At 39.8% G+C, this 18,091-nt stretch overlaps 2 protein-coding genes across 7 annotated transcripts in view; one reads left to right on the top strand and one right to left on the bottom strand.

Moving 5' to 3' along the window:
- Positions 1–8,499: 8,499 nt before the first annotated feature.
- Positions 8,500–15,154, top strand: tmem98 (transmembrane protein 98). The gene is made up of 7 exons (XM_032537218.1): positions 8,500–8,764; positions 10,714–10,951; positions 11,467–11,598; positions 12,052–12,085; positions 12,174–12,289; positions 12,378–12,437; positions 12,805–15,154. The coding sequence occupies exons 2-7, from the start codon at positions 10,821–10,823 to the stop codon at positions 13,004–13,006; spliced, it is 675 nt and encodes a 224-aa protein (XP_032393109.1). The 5' UTR covers positions 8,500–8,764; positions 10,714–10,820; the 3' UTR covers positions 13,007–15,154.
- The window catches only part of svilc (supervillin c), a 24,784-nt gene continuing 21,462 nt past the window's right edge, over positions 14,770–18,091 (bottom strand). For all 6 annotated transcript variants that reach the window (XM_032537208.1, XM_032537210.1, XM_032537211.1 and 3 more), the window contains 8 exons: positions 17,177–17,279; positions 16,874–17,081; positions 16,634–16,767; positions 16,393–16,548; positions 16,047–16,190; positions 15,846–15,958; positions 15,586–15,741; positions 14,770–15,375 (listed from right to left, as the gene is read on the bottom strand). In XM_032537208.1, coding sequence (XP_032393099.1) covers positions 15,286–15,375; positions 15,586–15,741; positions 15,846–15,958; positions 16,047–16,190; positions 16,393–16,548; positions 16,634–16,767; positions 16,874–17,081; positions 17,177–17,279 — 1,104 coding nt within the window. In that variant the 3' untranslated portion in view covers positions 14,770–15,285. The remainder of the gene's footprint in view (positions 15,376–15,585; positions 15,742–15,845; positions 15,959–16,046; positions 16,191–16,392; positions 16,549–16,633; positions 16,768–16,873; positions 17,082–17,176; positions 17,280–18,091) is intronic.

Here is an 18,091-nt window from a genome sequence, read left to right as displayed (position 1 = left end):
ATTTCCTTTTACACACTCAGCTACACATTGTCAGCATTTTCTTCTCTCACTTGGCAGATTGGAGTTTTAGTTATACAAACATTTCCACAGAGACCAAAATACTCTTAAAGCAGAAATTAAATTTAGTTTTGAGGTAAATCTCAAGGGACCAGAGCCGCAGAATTTTTTTTACTTTAAAATTTCCCTGGCAAAGAAGGAACTCTGGTCAAAATAATGAAAATAATATAAAAGTCAATGATGTATTTTATTGATTTATCACATAATATCCCAACATGGCAGGAAACTAACTAACTACCTTACCTGCATTAATATCCAACATGCAGTAATGTTGTTTAGTTGAATGTAAAATGCCATGCTATCGGGTTACCCCTGAACTAGTCAGGCTCAAGGAATGTACGTTGTTGGGATAAAGCCTGACAACAGTTATTTCCAATCTTGCTATCTCCGTAATGGGGGGCTTAACACTGCCCAGGATAGTTGTGATCGGTTTAAAGAAATTCACACCTGAGTGTTTTTCACTGGGAAGGCTTTTGTTGTGACAGAAATAGTTGTCGTCCCCCCCCCAGTTTTAGCCCTTGACCTTTTTACAACACTTGAGTCTATTCAGTAAGGAAAATTGTGGGTATTATGACTTTCCACTCTGCCATCAAGAAATCACGGTAACTTCATGCTGGAGATATTATTTTAAAAGGAGGATGCCAACTCTCTGTGTTGTGTTAATTCAATCTAATTCAGCCATCTGCGTGAGAGGGCCCTCCACTCAACCCTGCAATACGAAAAGCTTCACAGAGACAGAGAATCTATCAATTTACCTACCTTTTGGAAAGCAAGAAATTGCTAAAAGATTAGATGCTTAGGAGGAAGCAATTTTTCAGGTCTACAGTGCAGTAAAATTAAGAGCTCAAGAGGGGAGTAATCCCCTAAATCAAATTTGATGCAACTAAATTAAATTAGAAATGTTGGGAGGAATATAAAATAAGGGGCTATATCATCAGCAATGATACATGGACAGAGAAATAGAAGGCAAAGATAAATGCCTTGTGCAAACAGAGAGGAGTAAACCAATGGAAGTGGAAAATATGTATTTGTCATCTGTGTTAGTTTCTCGGTAGGCTACTCTGTCAAAAACGAGCCAAAAGAAAACTTCTGCAGATGCTGAAACGTGCAAAATGTACCAAGGAATCATAAAAAATGTTTTGCTCATTGGTGAAAACAGAAGAAGGATGTCACATCTGTTTGTGAACATACAAAAAATGACTTGCCTGCCTGCAAGCGAGCATACTCATGTGAACTCTGAAGAAAAAAAAGCACAGAGGTGGAGCACATGGTCAAAATAGCCTGAGGACCCGTATGACGCTGAACTTTTCCAGGGTGACTTCACTCTATAATTACTCTGCACTCAATAAAAAAAAATATGTAGAATATTCCAGAGCTGAGGTCTCTTGGTAAAGACTCTAATCTAAAAAACAAATCTGACAGTCTAGCCTCTGGCTCACAGACACATTGTGACTGTCCGGCCATGATAAAGTTAAAGGGAAGCTTCAGTGAGTCCCAGGGGCGATTCTAGGATCAGACCTTTAGTGGGGCTCAAAGCCCTAATGAGAATGTGACACGGATACAATGCCTAGCAAAAGTGTTAACCCCCCTCTGCTAAATCAGTAATTTCATTAGCCGATAATCTCTGAGCTAGAACATTTTTTTTATTTTTTTATTTAAACACTATGATAGAACTAGTTTGACACTTCATAAGTCACAGTAATAACAACTAATTTGACACAGTGTTCTAACATTCAGCAATTTTAGAGGCTTACATTTTAATTTGGGTTCTAATCTGCGCCATGAAATTACCAACTTCTTCTCTGGGGACTACCAGTGTTAAACTTCACAACCGCTCTCCTGCTCTCCCTCTGACAGATTAGATAGAGACTCACCCAGAAGCGGGAGTCTGGCCCAACCACCTCTGATTGGCCAACACTATGTTTCAGTTAACCCTTCCCTTGACCTTACAGGTGTGTAGCATTGCCGACAGCGACACAGGGTATTAAACCTGTTTTAAGCCATTTGAACCTGTGATTGTTTGTCTTCGGTCACTAACAGACAAGTTTGCAAACCCAAACTTGATGCACTTAAATTGATTTTTAAAGTTTTTTTTTAAACTATAATTCTTAGGGGGCTGAGATTAAATGTAGTCTCAGAGTCTAAAAATTCCCAATGGTGAGTCCCACAAAGTCTATATGATTAAGTATTAATCAAAGAAACGGACTCCGACAAGGAAATTATCTTGTATGAACCTGTAATCGTTTAAGACATGACTAACTTAATTTTCTGTATTGTGCAACTAGATTGCTGTGTTGCTAAATGAACTATACACATAATCCACAAATACTAGAATGCATAAAGTATACTCAGAAGCTGTACTACCAAACAATGGCCTTTAATCTGCAGCAAAAGCAACAAAAGAAAAATGTTTTCTGTTTTTCTCTGTTTGCCTGCCAAGAAAAGGATTTCAGCAGCACTAAGGAAACAAGGAGCAGAAGCTGTTTGGCTAGAAGCCTGCTGGATTATTTCATTCTCAAGGACATATGTATATGTCCTGTACTCCATTAAGTCCTCCCACCATTTATGATGATGCAAATTTTGCTCAGCTGCTCATAAAATAGGAAGTCATGTAAGCCTTTAGAGCCACAGGGATTGGAGACCTCTTGTGTAAAGATGGTTGCATTAAAATAAATTCTAGTTTTGCTTTTGGACTATTTTTTCATAAAGTCAAGAGACTTAAGTCACTCTTAATGGAAACTTGGCTTATTCAAAAGTTGAAAGACTAGAGAATCTTATAAGGAGCACAGGTTTTACAAAACAGGGTCATTGTAAGATAATTTAAGTAAAGTATATTAATTATCTGATCTATTCAGACCCATCTATTTATAAAATATGCCAGTGATTCAGTATGCAGTCATAGTTAACATCATAAAACCAAAATATAATATGACCAACAGCTCCCAACATGTCAGCTGGTGAAGACATTTCAGAAGCTGGGTCCCCCAGTAACTCTTCAACAAATTTGGGGATTATAAAAACAAGGGGTTGATTATAATAAAATACATTTGGAATCACTTTACCTATATTTTGTGATAAGAAGACAATTTTAAAGTGGCAATATGTAATACTGACAGCTAGTGTTTAAAATGTTTACTGCAGTCCAAATTTAAAATACTTCATGCGATTTTTGGAAGCCTGCAATACAATGTGATGTAAGAGCTACCCAGGGTAAACTAGATCTATAAGAGAAAAATCATAGATATATATGGACAAAAACAAGAACTCATTTTTTTCTGACATTTTAACGGATATCAAAGCATTTTATATTCATTACATCTTAATAAAGGATTACAGTTTAACCCAGGTAACGTTTATAAGTTTAGTTCATAAGTTCATAAGCATAGTTTCTCTGCAACAACACTACCTTACACAGTTTCTTTCTTAGTCTTTTGACGGGCTGCTGAGTTAGAGGCCTGTCGGACACAGTGCTCAGCCTAGCAAATCACCTTAACGACACCTTGACTTGGTGTCACTTGGCGTCCGTTGTTTCTGAGGGTGAGCAGATGGTGTTTATCACCAAAAGATGGTATGGTTGAAGCTACCATAACTATTACAACATTCATTGCATGGAAGTTTTCTCATGACTTGCCTAACTACAAATCCCACAATATAAATGATAGACATGACGCTTGAGCTAATGAGATAGTTAGCAATAAGGAACTTTCTCAAGATGTAAAAGTTTGCCAATCGGTTGTGTAACTTCGTAAATGACATTAAACCCAACAGTTACCCTAAATGAACAAAATTCCATAGCCTAGGTAGGTTAGCAACATAAACTTGAGAGGTGCAAGTCAGCAAATCAACTTAACATTAACCTACTATTATTTGTTGCTGTACGGCACACAGCTCCAGGTAAAAAGCTGAGTGTGTGTGTGTGTGTGTGTGTGTGTGTGTGTGTGTGTGTGTGTGTGTGTGTGTGTGTGTGTGTGTGTGTGTGTGTGTGTGTGTGTGTGTGTGAAGAGAAAAGACACAAAAGCTATGGGAAGCACCAAACTGTGAAATCTTATCCCTTGCTGTTTTTTTTTTCATTTCTTTTGTCCGAGTATCTATAAGCAACACAAAAGTCTGGCATCAGTATAAATATGTATCTATGCGTTCTAAGTACAGGCGAAGATACAGACCCCCGTTCCAAAATGACCGCGGTGTTGACGCATGCTGAGAAGCCCAAGACAACATCTAGTCAGTATATATTTATATATACTGTATCTATGCCCAGACTCGAAGTTCACAGGGCTTGCCAGGTTGAGAATGCTGAACCCAATGTCCCACAATGTCAGTGTTAGGTTAGGTGAGTCTTGCATTGCCGGACATTACTTTACAGCGCAGCAGAGTATCTAGTTGCTAGCTGTGTTGACAGCTATAGAAGCCTGTGCTCTGGCGGAGCTTTGTACCCGGCTGACAGTCACCTTTTATCAGCTAAACATAACAACAGCTAAAAAGACAGCGACCTAGCGATCTTCTGCACCTGACTGACAGACACAATTTATTGGCTTAAAATTACTGCAACAACCAGTTAAAAGACTGCAAGCTCACGATTGTCTGTACCCAGGGCACAGTCATCTTTTGTGGGCTATGGCCACTAAACACAAGCAGTAGAAGAATTTCGGCAGGGGAAAGATTTTCGTTTCTACTACTTTCTAGACCACGTTATGTATAAAAGAATTAATGAAACATATAGCCTTTCTTCCATATAATTATAACTTTGTCTAAGTTTATATGTACATGACTAAAAGTATTTGTTGTTGCATGATCTACAAAATAATTTATGCATCTTGTATACAATGTATATTATGGTTGCATGTCAGTTTGTAAAAAAGTGGGAATCATCTTACTGTCCAACATATTATGACTTTAAAGCTTGAAATGGTAATATTAGCCACAACAATATTACATAACCTAAAAAAACATATTGCAGAACGACTTGTGGAGAATGTAAGTAGCTAGCATGTTAGCATGCTTCAGTAAATTTATCATATATTGGACCTTTAAGGGGAATTATACCAAATTAAGAGATCTGGGTTATGTATCTTTTTTATGTCCCAAATAGGCATGGACAAGCAGAACATTTTATGTAGAAAATGGATCCTCTTGTAAAGAGCTACTACTTTTCTGAAAGGCAATGTGCACTTCATCTATCCATCCATTTCCGATGCCTATCTGGTTCCAGGTCAAAGTGGTCGCAGGCTGATCTAACCACCACACATCACTCAACTCACACTACACTTGATACATTTCTCATTTGATTATTTAGAAATTGATTCATAATTGTGCAACCATCTGTGGCAGCCATGCTGTTTCTAAGCATGTGTTTGTTTGCGCTTAATGCGGCTTTAGAAAATCGATGTGTGACAAACCACAAGTTGTAAAACTGTACATGTAAAATACAAAGCGAACAAGGGATGCTTGGTATGCACAATATGCACACAGATCAATCTCATGTAACAAGTCCCAAAGAAACACTCAGACCACTTCAGGTTGTGATAGTGGCGTCTGAGTTTTTGTATAAAACAAACCAAACTGAGAATCAAAAATCTATTTTTATACTTATTTGTGTTTATTGGGGTTTGTACTTTTACCTTACCTTTGCCTTGGACTGTATCTATTGGAGTAAAGCCTCCTTACAACATGTGTGCATTGTTTCTGTTCTTCTCCTGAATTTCTGATACAGATGGTGTTGTCATGCCTCCAGCTCCAGAGTGCTGATAAAACAGAGACAACAAAACAGCTTTTTGTTTTCAAATCTGGGAAGCATTACCACCCCCACAAAACGATGGGCATGGAGAATACAATAGAGGGTGTATGGGTTTTAACAATTCTCTGTGCACGCTAGCCAGTAATAATTTCCAATATATTGTTGGGAGGAGATGGCAACTATTTTTGTTTTTAAATAAACAAATTCTCATTTTTCAGTCTTAGGTCTGATGAAGTTAAGCCTCAACTTGTGCACAAAAACAAGTGGGAGAGAATGAAGTCAACCAAGGTAAAGAAAAAATGGAAAAGGATGATTAAATCTGAAGGCTGAAAACATTGCTTTAATATATAGCTGTTTATAAAGGAACCATATTTTATCATAATCCTTGTCATCAAAATAATGTGAAATAACGCAGCAAGCAATTGCAAAAGGTGATTGATTTTCCACTTAAAACACACCTGCCAACAGGCTTAGAGAAATACATTTGTATGGGCTGCCCCTCTGTCAACAACAGGCATCAAACACAAAGACTGCTGTCAAGCACTGACAGTGAAGAATGTTTCCCACTGTTTCAGATTAAGAGACAGCAAGAAATAGATAAATCATCAGGGCTGCTCTAGAGCCAAAGCTTTTCAAAGGCCAACCTCAGCCTTCTGTTAAAGACCCGCTCCCCTTTCAGTCACATATACTTTAATGTGTTAACTCCTCTGCTGCCTGCAGAGCAGCACACAGCCACAGATGTCATGATAGGCCACGGGGACTATAAAAGAACCCAATTCCTCCCTCTGCATCGATCCGTCAAAAGGCAGACAGTTCAAAGCACCAGTGATTTATATTCTGACGACTCGAAGAATAACCATGAAAACTATGTTTTGCAGTGTTCTCCTCTGCATTTCCCAGCAGTCTTAGCTGTTCATGCTCATTATCAAATTCTTCTTATTCTTCTCAATTTGCTGATTCAAACAATTGCTGCTGCCAGAAGTGTCAAATGCATCACTCCCTGTGTGTCAGAGGACTTATCCATGGAAAAACCGTTTTTGAACCTAAAAGCTTTCATGACCTTGGTGATGAAAGAAAAGCACACCAATCTAGCATGGATAAACTGTTTTTTTTTCCTGAAAACCCAGTGTACTAAATAAAGTACAGTAAAAACATTACTCAGTACAGCTCCTGGAGTCCCAACGGCCTCCTCAGCAGCATCAAGAACAGTTAATAGTTCAATTACCACTTGGCAGGTTTGCTCTCAGGAGGAATCAACTGATACCAGCTGATTAGCTATGCTGCTGCTCAATACAGCTACTGGATAACACTCATTTGCGTGTGAACTGGTGCAAAACTCCCTGGCCGTTGATGCACAAGAGCTACATGGGTGAGCAGAGTCCAATTAGAGGAGACTCAGTAAAGTTTCCTTTAAGATATAGATCTAAGAGCACTGCAGTAACATGAAATGAAAGATAACTAACTGCCCTCAGGCAAGGTGGATGAATGTTTGTGTGCGCAGCAAATACAGAAGTTATTTATAATGGTGGTCATGATGTGTGAAACTATGAGAATTTAAACCATTGTTCTCAATCCAAGTTGACGTTCAAGCTGAAAATATACTGTGTATATTTGTTTAGTCTGGGGTCCATTCTAATGCTGAGTAAAACTTCAAAGACGTGCTCCTGTACCAGAATGCGGCACAGACACACCTAATGAGGCATCACTGTGATTGACAGGACTACTCAAACAATAACCAGATTCCGCATGCTCTGCACTGAGGTACCCTGCTTTAATGCTTGGAGTTGAAGGGGGGATAATTATCTGTGCCAGTGGAATTCATGCTGTGTTTCTGCTCCAGCAAAGTAGAACATAGTGTACGTGTATGAGAAAAAGGCACCAAATTGTGGTGGAACTATAACAACAAAGCAAGGTGTTGCAGCTTTATACTCTGACAGGGTTTAATGTTGAATACGCTGAAGTGGTGCATACAAGGGTCATACCTCTTTCAAGCTGTATTCTGTACATTTCCCTGCATGTTTGTGATGGGATGCAGCCCTCAGCAGTGCCTTATCCATCTGTGGACTAATGGCTCAAAGCTCTGCAAAGTTGAAGGAACATCATATTAACACCAGGATGATAGGACATATTGCCATCCAAATCACATTCACTTCCTAGTTTTGGTTTCTTAGAGGAATATAGTTGGCTATAGTTGGTTCAGCAACAGTTATAATATAACAATAATCAGTGGTGGAAGGTAACCAAGCACATTTACTCAAGCACTGTACTTAAGTATAATTTTGAAGTATCTGTACTTTACTCTTTACTTTTTTTTTAACATATTTTTTTTATTTTTAAGTAAGTACAATTTTAACAGAGTATTTTCAAACCGTAGGATTGCTACTTTACTTCAGTAAAACATACATTTAGGCCTACTTCTTCCACCACTGATAGTAGAAATATCGCAATGACTTACACATGGCACATGTAGCATTAGCACTAGTTTGCTAATTTGCTAATTTAGCATCAGACTTTGGAACCAACTCCACGTGTAACTTCAGTAGCTTCACCGCAGTTCATGAAAAGTGACAGATATGACTTTACCTTCTCTTACATGTGATGAAAAACAGGCAACATGACGGTTAGCGTGCGCCACCTAGCGTTAACTGTATCCATTTGAGTGTGATATTCGCAACACGGTGTCTTTTCTTTTCCAAGTAGTGGCGGCGAGAGCGCGCTCTACGTACAGCTCAGCGCCTCGAGAGGCACGGCTACCCACGCGCACATAAACTGCAGGGTCGCGCGCCGGAAGGTTGTTTAAACTGAAAAGAAAGAATAGTTTGATCATCAGTCACTCACCGACATTTCAAGCTCAGTCGTGCGCGTTCACGTCCCAGATTTGGAGATGTCCGTGCCGTCTCCGCGCGCCTGGTGGCGGAGAGAAAAGTATTTTGTCTCCTAGAAGGAATCGAAATAAAAGGACAAAATGTTTAGGTAAGTAGCTTAATCGATTGTTTGTTTGCTTCAAGTCAAACGTGTTGTTAGTTAGAAGACAACCTTAATCGATACTGTCTGTATTTGTAAGACACAGCGAAATTGGGAAACTATAGTGTGTGTGTTCATATTGATCCATCAGTTGAGGAAACATAATGAACATGGTGGAATGTTAAATTAAAATTTGTTGACGTTTATTGTCTGTTTTGGTTATTTCATATAACCGCAGAACGGCGACCTTTTAATGTTTTCCATGATCATAGACCCAGGCCCCCTTAAATAAGAATATCTATGTGAGGGACTCCGCAAACTTATAAATGTGTATTATCGCAAAGTAGACACACCATTAAACCAACAAAAGGTGTTATTTTAGTGTTACGTTTTTGCTTTTGTTTCCTCGTGGTGTATTCTGTTTGAGAAACTAGTCCGTGCAGTACGTTTTTTGCAGTGGTATTCAGATCATATACTTTAGTAAAGTCATACTAAATCTATAGTATCTAAGCACAGTACAGAAGTATAGTAGCAACGTCTACTTACATAATATATTACTACTACTTTATGTTGTTTAGTCTTATCAGCATCGGGTCATAAGACTATCATAAGGGTTTGTCTAATGTAAAATCTACATCTGCAATGTAACCATAATATCTGTCAAATGTAGTGGGGCATTATCTTAAAAGCTCATATGTTTTGTATATAAAACCCTGCTCTAAAAAGTTACTAAAGCTGTAAATGCAGCGGAGCAAAAAGTACAACATTACTTCTGAAATAAAAAAAATAAAAAAAGTTTAAAGTAGCAGAAAATGAAAATACTCAAGTAGAGTACAAGTGCCTCAAAGTTGTACTTTACTGTAAATACAACATTACTTTCAATGACTGGACACCTTACTGCAGTAAGGTTTAGGCTTTAGGAGAAATGTTAATTTTCTGTATGCTAAAATACCTGAAATCACTGCATGTGTCGTTGTATCTGGGGTTTTTTTAGCATAGGGATTTCAAGCTTTTCAGATAAACTGGCCTGTGAAAAGAAAAGGGAGTCACAGGGGCAGGAGAGAGAGAGGAGAAGGTTCTGTATAAAACGGGGAGTGTAACACAAATCTGATTAAAGAATTATAACATTCCATGGCAGAATCTCACATAATCATCCAAGCAAAAAAACAGGTTTTACAATGTTGTAATGTTGAAAAGTTCAGCTACCCTGTGGTCATGTAAAAACATTGAAACTGTGTCTCAGGCCTAATTATTACAAACTATACTCTACTGGACCTAGAGAGCTGTCTGGTTAGCCAATGACAGGCTTTCTTCTAGATAGTTTACACACATACACTGTAGGTGATCTGGAGCGGCAGAACGGGTTAATGAGTAACTAGACTTGGTAGAGAGCAGGTATGCTTTAAACTAAAGGCATACTAGAAATATGTCACTCTAATTAAACTGCAAATAATCCAAAACTAGCCTAATTCAACTGGGACTGGAAACATCAGATGGTAAGAGGTCAAAGCTATTGAGTTTTTTTCTTTGGGTTTATGTGTGTGAATTGCTGGAGCTGCTGATCAAAATGTGGAAACGGGAAATCTTGTTGACTTTGTGGTCGCCTAAAGTTCAATAAAATAATGTAATGTTTGTTGTTGGTTAGGGTTGCCCTGCTTTCACAAAAAAAAGTATTTGTAGAGCCAACTCTGTTGTCATTATGCTGTATGAAGTACAAACAAAGAGCAAGTGGACTCTTTATATACTCGGATAAAGATCAGTTGCGTGTGTTTGCGTTGCAGGTGTGCCACAATTATAAAAAAACAAAACTCTGCTGATTGTATTCTTCCTTGGTTCAGAGGTGCATTGTGTTTAGACAAAAGTGGAAATTAGAGAAATTTCTTGCATATTCTCAAGAACGATGATAATGTCACTCTCACCCAATCAGACTGAAAGCACCATCATCCTCTCCTCAACAGATAAGCGGCCATCCATAATCAAGCTCGGACAATCAGCCCACCCTGATTGGACTCTTTTCCTCTCCAACGAGTTGCTGCCTGCTGCCGCTCTGGGAGCCGAAGTCGCCATGGAGACAGTGGTGATCGTGGCCATTGGGGTGTTGGCCACCATTTTCCTGGCCTCCTTTGTCGCCCTGGTGGTGGTGTGCAGACACCGCTACTGCCACCCTCACCACCTGCTGCACCACTTCGACTCCAAGTCAGTGAAGTCTCTTAATTTGTATCTGTATCTAAATCTGTAAGCCCCTTAATTTACCTCAACAACTGATATCTGTTTTTCCACTGCCTTTTCATCATATTAATGTCCTTAACACTTTAAATAGTTATTATATATTTAATTTAAAAAATCAGTTTTCTAGTGTTTTTGTTATATTGTTTTAAAAGGTTCCTGATAAAAGGTTGCATTTCATCCTAAATATTATTTTCCACAATCTGCCTGAAAAAGCCATGGGACCTTGGTTGACACCCCCCACCTCCCACCCAATGTACAGTATACATACCCTGTTGCCTCACTTTAAGTACAGCAGACTACACAGTGCTTAATGACACAGGACCTCTTATACTACGGGACAATACCAAGTCAACCTGTCACCACTAAAACCTGCTTTACTGTTTATAGCTTTACAAAAAAACGGCAACTTGCAATTAGTCAAGTCACCACGGCCAATTTAAATGGTTGGTCATCCAGCCTTGCTTCCCTGTTCTGTTTTACAGACCCACAGTGGATCTGATTGGAGCCATGGAGACCCAGAGTGAGCCATCTGAGCTGGAACTGGATGATGTGGTCATCACCAACCCTCACATTGAGGCCATCTTGGAGAACGAGGACTGGATCGAGGATGCCTCGTACGTTTTAGCGGGCCATTTTGTTTTGTCTTTTAATGCTAATGTATTCAAGTACTACTAGTATTCCCATTTTCTGCTTCTTCATACTTCTACTCCACTACATCTTAGAGGGAAATATTGTACTTTTAACTACCCATACATTTGGTAACTTTAGTTACTTTGCGAATTCAGATTAATAATACAAAATATTTTCAGCAATAAAATATGATGTATTATTATAGGTTAAGATAAGACTTTATTGATCCCATAGGAGAATTCACCACTGCACAGAGAATACAAAAATTAAACTTAGCTCTACCTTTACCAGCTGCAACATTAGTTTGATGCACACATGAATGTATAAATAATCATAATACAGTAAAACATAATTTATGCTGTGGTATTGATACTTTTACTCAAGTAAAATATATGGGTATTTCTTCCTACTAATTCTTTGATTTTCTTCTTCTACAGTGGATTGGTCTCTCACTGCATCTCAATCCTAAAGGCAACTGAATTTCTTAATTGCTCCTTTAGTCCACATTTAGTCTGTATTTTTATTCACTGATTTTGACACATATAACTTCTACATACAGATCTGCCACACTTTGACTGAAAAGCTGGTTGCCATGACAATGGGTTCAGGGGCAAAGGTCAAAGCACCTGCAAGTCTGAGTGACATCATCACTGTGGCCAAACGCATCAGTCCAAGGTACAGATTCACCACAACTCACTATTAACACTTTACTGACTCAGGCGAACCTGCCTCCTCACATCCTCACCGTGCTGTCTCCTCGCAGGGTGGATGACGTGGTCAGATCCATGTACCCTCCTCTGGATCCAATCCTCCTGGACGCCAGGTAATCACATTTTTTGTCAAATCATTTAAAGGTCTATGACTTTGATAGCTTAATGCAAAGACAGACAAGTAAGATTGATCTGTAAGAGCTGGAGAGGAGCGATTTATCCATAATTTAATAAAGCTTTGAAATATGCAGGGATAGGAACAGTAATACAAATGTGATGTGTCACAGCAAATAGATGCTACCGGGAAAGTGTTATAACTCAAAATTAAATTTAAAGTTTATGCAATCATGTCTGCTCAGACCAACAGACAGATTTGTTTTGTTTTTTCATTTTGAAAAAGCCTTTTGTGAATAAGTGCTTCTTATCCAGCAGCAGCCAAACAGTTAAATCAAACCCATTTGACCTTTTCTTCCTCATCAGGGCCACCGCTCTCCTCCTTTCAGTCAGCCACCTGGTTCTGGTCACCCGCAACGCCTGTCACATGTCCGGCAGTATGGACTGGATCGACCAGTCGCTCAACGCAGCTGAAGATCATATGGTGGTTTTACGTGAGGCGGCGCTGGCCTCTGAACCGGATCGAGGCCTACATGGAGCTGACGTACAGAGAGAACAGGCCATCTAGACATCTAAACACAGATACAAACATATCTATTTTATCATTGGGCTTCTGTACTCAATTAATACTTACCATGGCATGTTTTTTACCAGACAGTGCCTAAACTCATCTACCAGTCCAAATGAACAAGGACACTTCTAAAGGCTGAGCCAATGGATGCAGGGACTTGAGTATGTCTCTCATTTTCACATTAAAAAGCCTTGAAAGTAGTTTCTTTATAATATTTGCACCAGAAGTGTTAATGAATACTTTGCATTCACTATAGCTACGTAGTAATAGCTGCAAAGTAGATTGAACACATTCAAATACGTTTTTTTTTATTTCTTATTTAACCCTGGTTGGTCTGTTTAAGCTGCCTGTGAGAAAAGAGGCCTTTGGAAATTTCTTCCTTGGGTGCGCCATCACCCAGCGGTGGGCCTAAATCCAATCTCGCTAGCACTCCACAGTCACATGGAGGCTTAGTCAGCTAATCCATTCTGAGGAAAATAACATCCAGTTAGCCAGTGAACCCAAAGGGGCTCCATTTGAGTGTACCAATGGAACACCAACCTTACAATTTGTGGGGTCAGCGTGACTTGCGGATGTTCTAAAACATCCCTCAGATACTCTTTTTTTACGCCATTAGATCACCAGTCTGCAAGTTGTAAACACAACAGCTGTAGTTTTAGCCACATCAGCAACAGAGTAAGAGTTTTTTTTCCAGTTGAGGTAATGCCCCAATGTCCCATAGCTGCATGGTACTATAATTAATTGAGGCTGGTGTTGATGGAGAACCATTACATTGGTCCACACCTAAACATTTTAGCACCTACTCGATGGATTTGCAAAAATATTTGGACAGACATTTGTGGTTCCCAGAGGATGAATCCTAATGGCTTTGACCTTTCATCTAGTGCCACCATCGGGTCTACATTTGGAATGCCGTGAAATTTGGCACAGCTACTCATGTTTCCCACAGGATGAAGCATAATTACTCTGGAAATCAATTTTCATTTAGCGCTGGTAATTAATCAAATGCTTGCATAAGTAAAGACATTGTCATCAGTCTGTACTTTGTGTTTAGTGGTAATTGGTAAACATTAAACATCAGTGTGTTAGAGTCATTGTGAGTATGTTGGCATGCTGATGTTAGCATTTTGTTCAAGTACAGCCTCACAGAGCTGCTGGCATGGGTCTTGTTTTTTGCCTGTGTGCTTTCTGAAAATCAGTGCTAGTCAGTCAGTCAAGAAACACTTTAATTCTGACAACAAAAATGTAAAAAAAAAAAAAAAGGTAAAATATTCTGTCAAATTCAACTTTAGCTGCTGTTTCTATCTACATTCCTCCAGGAATAAGGATATTATACAAATACCAAGTTGAGCAAGACATTTTAAGTACATCACCATTAGCCGTTATAAGAAATATTGAGCTTTAACACACACTATTGTATACAATACAGTATCTTTGTGTATCATTGTGTTGAAGCAGAATTATCATGTTGTTTTGGGGCCAGAGGGATGTTATTGGAGCATGTGGACCTGCTCTCCCATGCATAGCTAATATTCAATCCCCAAGGAGTCCTTATAAGGCATTACCCTCAGCCACAATGAACACATGGGCTTAAGCTACAATACACATGGCACAAACCTTTGTACACACGAGGCTGGCAGATAAATGAGCACATTAGTACATCATATGACACACAACCTTAAAATACACAGATTATGGAGTTAAATACACTTGTTTTAAGATTTTGGTGACAATCAGGAAGAAAAGCCGCCATTTTTGTCAATTCTGTTAACAGAAGTTAAGCAAAAACTGTAGCTCTGAAAATGCAGAGATGTTTGGATGCAAAAGTATCGATCAAAGAGGAAACCTTTAGAAAGTGGTTATCCTTTTATTTTATTTTATTGTTTACATTGTTTATTAGCATTGGTCTTTTTAATGCACTCCTTTGTTTTCTCATCCTTATTCCACAGCTTGTTACTAGTGTCCTTCCTTCACTCCCACACTCCTTTTTTATCTTCCATTGATTTTTTACAGATGTAGTTTCATAGGAAAATGTGTTGTTTTTTTGTTGCTCTGAACAGTAGCTACAGAGAAATCAATGTCTGATTAAAAAGTCCACACATTCATACTAATTTGACATAAATAAAAGTGAATCTCGTTCCTCTTTTTATCACGTTGGAAGCAGTCCTTTGTGCAGCAACGGGGTGCTAATACCCCCCTGCCATCTTCCCGTCTCTGTGAAGGAGGAAGTCCCTGCTGCAGGAGCGTCAGTCAGCCTCCATTTGTTTTTTCCCTGTCTAGCAAAACAGCCCTTTGCTTTTCTTCAGATCAATTTGCTTCCAGTCTGGGAGGGAATCATATTCATCTCTCTTCATTTCCAAAATAGTCTGAAACATAATTGTATTGATGTATTTAGGGTGAAACAATACAAAAATCAATTCATATAATAAAATATAAAAAGTTAAAGTTTAGTCTAAACTTCCACTCAGGGTTTATCATCAGATTAGAAAAATAAGAGCATCTACTTTCATTTGTAAAAAAATATGGTGAACACTGCGGCCTGCTGGTTGAAAGACATCACTGCTGCATCACTTTACCTGGAAGTCTTGATCAGACAGGTAGACTTCCAGACAATGGGGGTCCACTCCTTCAGGTAATGGGCTCCGCAGCAGCTCCTCCAGAGGGTACTGGGTCTTCATGAGCTGGGCCAGGGCGTCCTGCACCAAGGTCAGCTTCACCCGCCCCGCATCACCCTAACACACAAGAGACAGAGATTTGGCTATGACCGCAACATACTGTATTTATATCTAGACTGCAAAACAGCAGATGTATAGATATAACTTCATGGTGTTGGTACCTGTGTGTGGGGTCCCAGGCTCCTATCCCAGCGGGGGAACACGTTAGTGAAGGTGAGAGGTTCTAACCCCTCGAAGATGAGGTAGGCCTGCGGTGGCCGCCTTGGGTTCATCTCTGTGAAACAGAGAAATATCATACATTATTGTAAATACATCAACAAACCAGCAACCCTTTCCTTTCCTGTCGAGCAGCTTCCTTCTACCTTTGCAGTACTGCAATGCCGTCTGCATGGCACACCTCCTCTCGTCATGCCAGCAGCACCAAGCTGAAGCCGAGCTCTCCGTCTGCTCGGGCTGACCCCTCTGCCACAGGTAGACCTCCAGACGGTTGTCAAGCAGGAACAAGGCTGGCAGACAGACAACAAAGTTATGGGATGTATTAGACAAGAAAGTGGAAGTACAGAAGATCAGATTGATTTTGTTTCTGTGGGATGTTGGTGGCAAGAAAAAAAGGATACAGCAAAGAAAAGGTTTTACAATGGCATACTTGAAGGATTACAGGAAAAAAAAAGAAAAACAATTTTTGTGTGTGTTGGTGTGTGCTCTCACCCGGCTGTGGTACAGAGTAGAGACTCTCCTGGACAAAGGGCATTGCCATCACGAGCCCCGGCAACCGCGTTGGACTCAGCATCTCTTTGGCCTGGAAACTCCCAGAGGATGCGCTCAGGTGGAAGAGGCGAGGTGTAAAGTTATACTTCCCTGGATCTGACAGAAGATATTTTTTACTGTGATTTTAAGGTTTTCAGGGCTCTTCTGGGTGGAGAGAACCAAAGTAATTGCTGTGTTCTACCTTGCAGCATGCAGTCGTAGGCCTTCCTGTCCATTTGTCCCAGCGCTGTCCAGAAGTCCGCAGGCTCCGAACCTTCCTCCACTACCTGCACTGTCACAGGGCTGCTTTTACTGAGACCCAACTCTAGTGGACATCTAATAAACACATAAAATTCACAAGCTGGAAAATGTTTTGACCCTTCGATTTAAAAAATATATCACTGGATCCTTTAAAAAAGCCCACCCAGTGTATGTGACTCACATTTGAGTGAGATGCTCCACTGCCCTCTTGCTGACCAATCTGGAGCTGCTAGGAGCTTTACAGCCAGTCCAGAGATAAAGTACTCCCTGCTGACTGTTGAGCAGGACAACAGAGCCCCTGGACCTCAGGCCTGCACAGCAGCAATCCACTTCTAACAGAGAGCCTTCCTCTGGGAGCTCTCCTCGCACACAGAACAGACGCCACTCGGCTACAACAGATATACAGTATACTTTTGTCAAATCACATTGCAAAACAATGAAATATGTACAGCAAGACAAGAAATATGCCCTGACTGTACAATACCTGCATTCGTGGAGGGCTCCTCTCGCTTGCCCTTGTGAATGGTCAGGCCTCCCTGGAAAAGCTGCAGAAAACAGGGAGGTTCCTTTCCTTGAGGTACCACCACCTTCAGAAACAACACAACAAACACACAGCCTGTAAACAACAGCAGTCGTGCTGGAGAGGAGCTGAAAATGTCAGCATATAGTTTTGGCCTCTATACCTCAATACTGGTAAAAAAAAAAAAAAAAAGTACTGTTATGGAAATATTATGGTTCAGCTGGGCACTTCTGGTATTGGAACCTTAAAAAGGCAGCAATATTGTAAAAGGACACATGGAAGTAATTCTGCTTACTTTCAGCTATAACATAGGAATGGACAAGCCAAACAATAATGTCAAACAACATTGAATTACAACCAAATTGATCCTTTTTTAGTAATTAATTGATAAAAATATGCCTCTACCCCCATTGGACCCTTTGTTTTTCCTACTGGAGAAAATACCTGAAGACTTGCTTTCTAAGGACCAAAGTTACATATTTTGTTAATGACCGCAAGAAAAATGATTACTATTAATTGGATGAGGCCTGGCCCCCCTAAAGTAGCTCAGTGGAGACAAAAAATTAAACAGGTCCATACAAATGAAAATATGACTGCTATTTTACAGTTGAAGGTATCTTTGTTTGTTAGAAGATGGACCCCTGTCACTCTAGGCCTTGATTTAGAATAATTTAAACATACTGATGTGCAATGTCACTCCCCGGAGACCTTATGTTCTTTTTTCCCCAGCATGTTCCCTCGGATCAGGGAGGCTTCAAAATCATGGTAGCAGCTGTCGCCATGGTCCCGCTACACGTCCTGCGATGCCATGTTCATCCTGCTACGCTCTGCTGTGTCCTGCCACGTCCTCCTGTGCCTTGTAATGCCCACAGTGCCCTG

Source organism: Etheostoma spectabile, chromosome 15, assembly GCF_008692095.1.
Source record: "Etheostoma spectabile isolate EspeVRDwgs_2016 chromosome 15, UIUC_Espe_1.0, whole genome shotgun sequence".
Classification (NCBI taxonomy): Eukaryota; Metazoa; Chordata; class Actinopteri; order Perciformes; family Percidae; genus Etheostoma; species Etheostoma spectabile.
This window is presented reverse-complemented; position numbering and strand designations above follow the sequence as displayed.

Bases quoted from the DNA above. Each gene is read 5' to 3' on its own strand.
- tmem98 (XM_032537218.1), top strand. From the start codon at position 10,821: ATGGAGACAGTGGTGATCGTGGCCATTGGGGTGTTGGCCACCATTTTC. The intron at 12,086-12,173 runs GCAACTGAATTT...TTCTACATACAG, and splicing joins ACTGCATCTCAATCCTAAAG to ATCTGCCACACTTTGACTGA. The intron at 12,290-12,377 runs GTACAGATTCAC...GTCTCCTCGCAG, and splicing joins GCCAAACGCATCAGTCCAAG to GGTGGATGACGTGGTCAGAT.